Source organism: Cricetulus griseus, chromosome 6 (genome assembly GCF_003668045.3).
Source record: "Cricetulus griseus strain 17A/GY chromosome 6, alternate assembly CriGri-PICRH-1.0, whole genome shotgun sequence".
Taxonomy (NCBI): domain Eukaryota; kingdom Metazoa; phylum Chordata; class Mammalia; order Rodentia; family Cricetidae; genus Cricetulus; species Cricetulus griseus.
Window position 1 is genome coordinate 87,025,913 of NC_048599.1, and position 4,793 is coordinate 87,030,705.

A 4,793-nucleotide genomic window follows, 5' to 3' on the forward strand; every position below is an offset into this window, starting at 1 on the left:
TGTCATGTGTTCTGTGAAGTCACATAGATCACGAAATAATTCTAACAGCAGAAGATTTTTTGATTTTTAATGGAACAAAATCAGAACCAAGTTGTGAGTACATGACCACAAAAAAAAGAAATACAAGCTAAGAGTCCTGTGATCCACTGAGATGCAGTTGATATTTAAGTCATATGGTATTAAAGGAAGTATCTAAACTGGAAATTAAGATTCTAAACAAAGAAATTAATAAGAATGCAAGCATATTTGCTATCAGTGTCACAGAATACACATTATTGTGTGGGGAGGTTGTATGGTTATGTTCCATTTTGCCAGATAGCAAATAAGATATTTCATGTCTTGCAGATGACAGCGATTCATTATTTTTATTTTATGGGACATTGTGTTTTGTGTGCTTTGTTTAAAAGGATGCATAAAGTCTTTAAATAGTTTATACAGGGAAATTAAAACTTCTGTTTCCTCGCAAGAGGCTATGATGTACAAGATCAAGTGCCAATTATATTTTTGTTGTTTTATGCTGTATTTTATGTATATATATTAAAATTACTCAATGAATGTTAGTATATGTAAATAGAGAAAAGTGTACAGGAATGACTCTCCTGCAACCACAGATGTTTGTTAGTATGGTATTGTGTACTTCTGTATATGGTATTAAAAAGGGAATACTTTCTTTGGATAGTTTACTGTCTACTCTCATGTCTTCTGTGATAATATGAGCTTTTATATGTACTAAAAGTCTAAAACTCACAAATGAGAGAAAATATAACATTTTCGCTTCTAATACTGAGTAAAAATGACTAGTATATATATTTCTCCTTGTATCTGTGTTTTGTCAAGTGATTTACCTTTACCTTTCTTATGGATGACAAAATTTCAGTGCTAGGCAACGTGTTTTGTAAAATATGGGATAATTTTTTAAAAAAAGAAATGTCCTTAATAATGGATTATACTATTATTTTTCAATAAGTGTGTTAATAGTAGTTCAAAATGAAAGTAGTCACACTAATCTTTATTATTTATACAATCAGCCCCTTGATAATATATATTATATATGTCTAGTATTGTGTAGCTTATGTAATCTGTTTTCTTACTATTACATAAATAATCAGATAGAGTCTCGAAGGATTTGACTCTTGAAAAATAAGGATGAACAATACTGAAAGCCAACAAACTGCATAGAAGTAAAATGTAAAAGACAAAATTGTGCATAAGCTATGGAGTAACCCTATATTCTGTGGCAGGCATGTCTTTGGCTATTGGGAACTTCAAGAATGACAATGATAGATTTTCTGACTCAGATCGAAGCATAAATGTGAATGAGACACGTATAAGATGCATCCCAACTGCTTCTACAGCTGCTCTGACTCTGCACATATCCTTCTCTGTTACCAAGTTCATGCAAATGGTATTTTGCTTGCTGCTAGTCCAAATATATTTCTTCACAGGTAAATATTAATAATATTTAATTTATAATAAATGACTTAATATATATTATGAAATACATATATATATGTATATATTCATATATATATGAAATAATTCCTAAGATACACAATTATGATCCAAGCCCAGAAGTAGTACATGAGGCTCACATATGCTGTATTTTTTCTAACACAGAGTATGTCTACATTCTTGTTAAGTGGACAGAAATTCTCATGACTCATTTTCAGCTGATGATCTAGCCAACACTGATTGCTGATGGGCTAGGCAGTGTGTAGGAATTTCATAAGAATATAAGCAGACCTCTCTAGGAAATGGATATTATGAAAGTCCCTGTGGTACAAATGGTGAAACAGAGAATGAGGGAGACTTAGTAATATGTTCAAGTTAAGGATGATTCAAAATGAATGAACCTCATGCTTCCAACAGGCATGTGGCTTCAGGGTTCACAGCTTTCATCACTGCTTATTTTCTGCCCAAGTATTTCTCAAATTCAAAGTTACTACATCATGTCTAATACAACTAGAGATATTATTCCATCATGGTAGTTAATAAATTCAATTTTACATTATTAGTATCATTCATGAAGGAGTGAGAAACTTGGAAATAGGTGCAAATGTGAACAAAGAAAAATGACAACAAAAGAGAAATGGAAGAGGTAAAAAAAAAAGTGCTACAGACCATTATAAACTGTGAGACTAGGAAATATTCTGAAATATTCTGAAATACTAATAACCCTTGTTTTCAGGACAGAATTAGAGATATGTTTTTAACTATATTTAGAAAATGAACCCAACCATCACCTTTATATTCTGGCTGTGAATTTTCTTTGACTGTTATGCTGTTGGGGATCCAGGCAATGAATTCCTATGTGAAGAACCTAAGCATCTAGGATATATTAAGAAAAAACTATGTCCCACTCTGTCTTTACCTACTCTTTTCTATTTCTGTCTGGCTGTCTGGTTAGTTTTTCCTGAGAGGTCTGGAGAAAGGATACTGTCTGCAAATGCAAGATTTTGTGAAATGATGGATTAGTACATTTGAAGTAAGAATACTTGTGGAAAACCTATGTGTGGAGATAATTGTGTTACTAAATAATAATAAGCAGGCATGAAAATTGAACTGTAATTACTAAAATATGTCAGATCAGATGAAGTAATTACTACAGTAATTGTGTGCTCATCAATATTGGAAGTATTTGGTGCAATTCAAATCTACTGTTCTTTTTTTTTTATTTTTAGAGTAAGTGAGATATACGACGACTAAAATTATCCTTTGAGGTTTAGTGCCTGATAGTACACTGACATGGATCCTTAAGAACCAATGATTTGTAGGCATTACCCAAGTTCAGATTTTAAAATGTTGTCCATAGTATTAGCAGCACAAAGTCGGGCTCTTTTTTACTTGACAAACTTGTGTTGAATGCCACAATATTGTTTTAAGTTTAAAGGAGAGAACTTTTCTATGTTCATTTGCTGCCATCAATGCCAAGGTGTGTTGTGCTTTAAATCACTACTTTTAAAGGTATGGGTGACAGAAATACCACTGTCTTCTTTTCTGTCTAGAAATTCAGTGATGCTGAAATAAACCTAGTGGCAGGATCTGTTTTCCTGAGTTTTTTCTCTGGACAAGCCTGATAGAAGATTAAATGGGCCAACACAACAATGTCACAGAATTTGTCCTGCTGGGGTTCACTCAGGATCCTGCTGGGAAAAAGGCATTATTTGTTATGTTTCTACTCATCTACATTGTGACAATGGTGGGAAACCTTCTCATTGTGGTTACAGTGATTGTCAGCCCCTCCTTGGGCACCCCAATGTACTTCTTCCTTGCTTCTTTGTCTCTTATGGATGCTGTTTATTCCACTGCCATCTCACCCAAGTTGATTGCAGACTTGCTCCGTGACAAGAAGACCATCTCCTTCACAGCTTGCATGAGCCAGCTCTTTATAGAGCATTTATTTGGTGGTGTTGATATTGTCATTCTGGTGGCAATGGCCTATGATCGGTATGTGGCCATCTGTAAACCCCTGCATTATCTGATTATCATGAATCGACGTGTATGTATCCTTTTCTTAGGGATGGCCTGGGCTGGAGGTTTTGCACATGCTATGTTTCAAGTTCTTGTTGTGTGTAAACTTCCTTTCTGTGGTCCCAATATCATTGACCATTTTGGCTGTGACACATACCCACTATTGCTACTTGCATGTACTGACACCTACTCTATTGGCCTGTCTGCCATTATCAATAATGGGGCCATGTGTATTGTGATCTTCATTCTCTTGCTAATCTCTTACGGAATCATTTTAAGTTCTCTTAAGGATCATAGTCAGGAAGGGAGACGCAAAGCTCTGTTTACCTGCAGTTCCCATATCACAGTGGTTTTCCTCTTTTTTGTGCCCTGTATTTTCATGTATGCTAGACCAGTTTCTAGTTTTCCAGTGGATAAATCCATTACTGTATTTTATACCGTTGTCACTCCCATGTTGAATCCTTTAATATATACTTTGAGAAACTCAGAGATGAAAAAATCTATGGAAAAGCTCCTGCAAAAACTTTTAAGTCTTGATAGAATAAGAATTTCTTCTTCCCGTTTCTTTTTCTAGGTACTAGGTAACAGTCATGAATAAATTCTAGAACTGTGTGTTTCATCTTGAACTTTTACACCAATACTTGATATTGTGAAACTACTTGTGTTATGAATTTTATTTGTAAATATACTTTGTTGTGCTTGTTTCTTAATTACTGTAAGTACTTATAAAATCATTCATTTTTTTCTATCCCTTTTAACCTTTTGATGAGTTGTCTATTTTAGTTTACTAAATTTTCAATAAATAATTTTCCTTAAAATTTTTTATTCAGTATGTTTGATAATGTTTTTCTTCTTTCCAATCTCTTTCCAGATCCTTCTCCCTTTCTTTCTTAACTTACTTCATATTCTGTCCCTATCTCCCTCCCTCTTTCTGTATTTTGCCTCTCAACATTTCAAAACCAAACATAAAATACAATCAAAATAGACAAACATAAATCCGTCAAATCAAATGCCGAACTAACCCAAATTACTCACTCCACATATACAATACAAACCAAACAAAACAAACTCTGGAGTTTATTTTCTTTTTGCCAACTACTCTTGAGCATGAGATCTGTCATGGTGTGTGACTGATATGCATAAACACAGGCCATTGAAAATACTTTTCTTTCTTCTCCCAGCAGCTATTTTGGATAGATTCTCAGTTAGCTAGGGGATTTTGTATCCACCTTCTCTTTTCAGTGCTGAAATTTTCTGTGGCTTGAACCTTACAGGTTGTGTGCATGGCATCATACTCTCTGTGAATCTATGACTGCATCGGT

General features: G+C 34.0%; 1 protein-coding gene across 1 annotated transcript; it reads left to right on the top strand.

Annotated features, from left to right (window-relative positions):
- Positions 1–3,088: 3,088 nt before the first annotated feature.
- On the top strand, positions 3,089–4,045 carry LOC100767192 (olfactory receptor 4A5-like). The gene has a single exon (XM_027420911.1). The coding sequence runs from the start codon at positions 3,089–3,091 to the stop codon at positions 4,043–4,045; it is 957 nt and encodes a 318-aa protein (XP_027276712.1).
- The last annotated feature ends 748 nt before the right edge of the window (positions 4,046–4,793 follow it).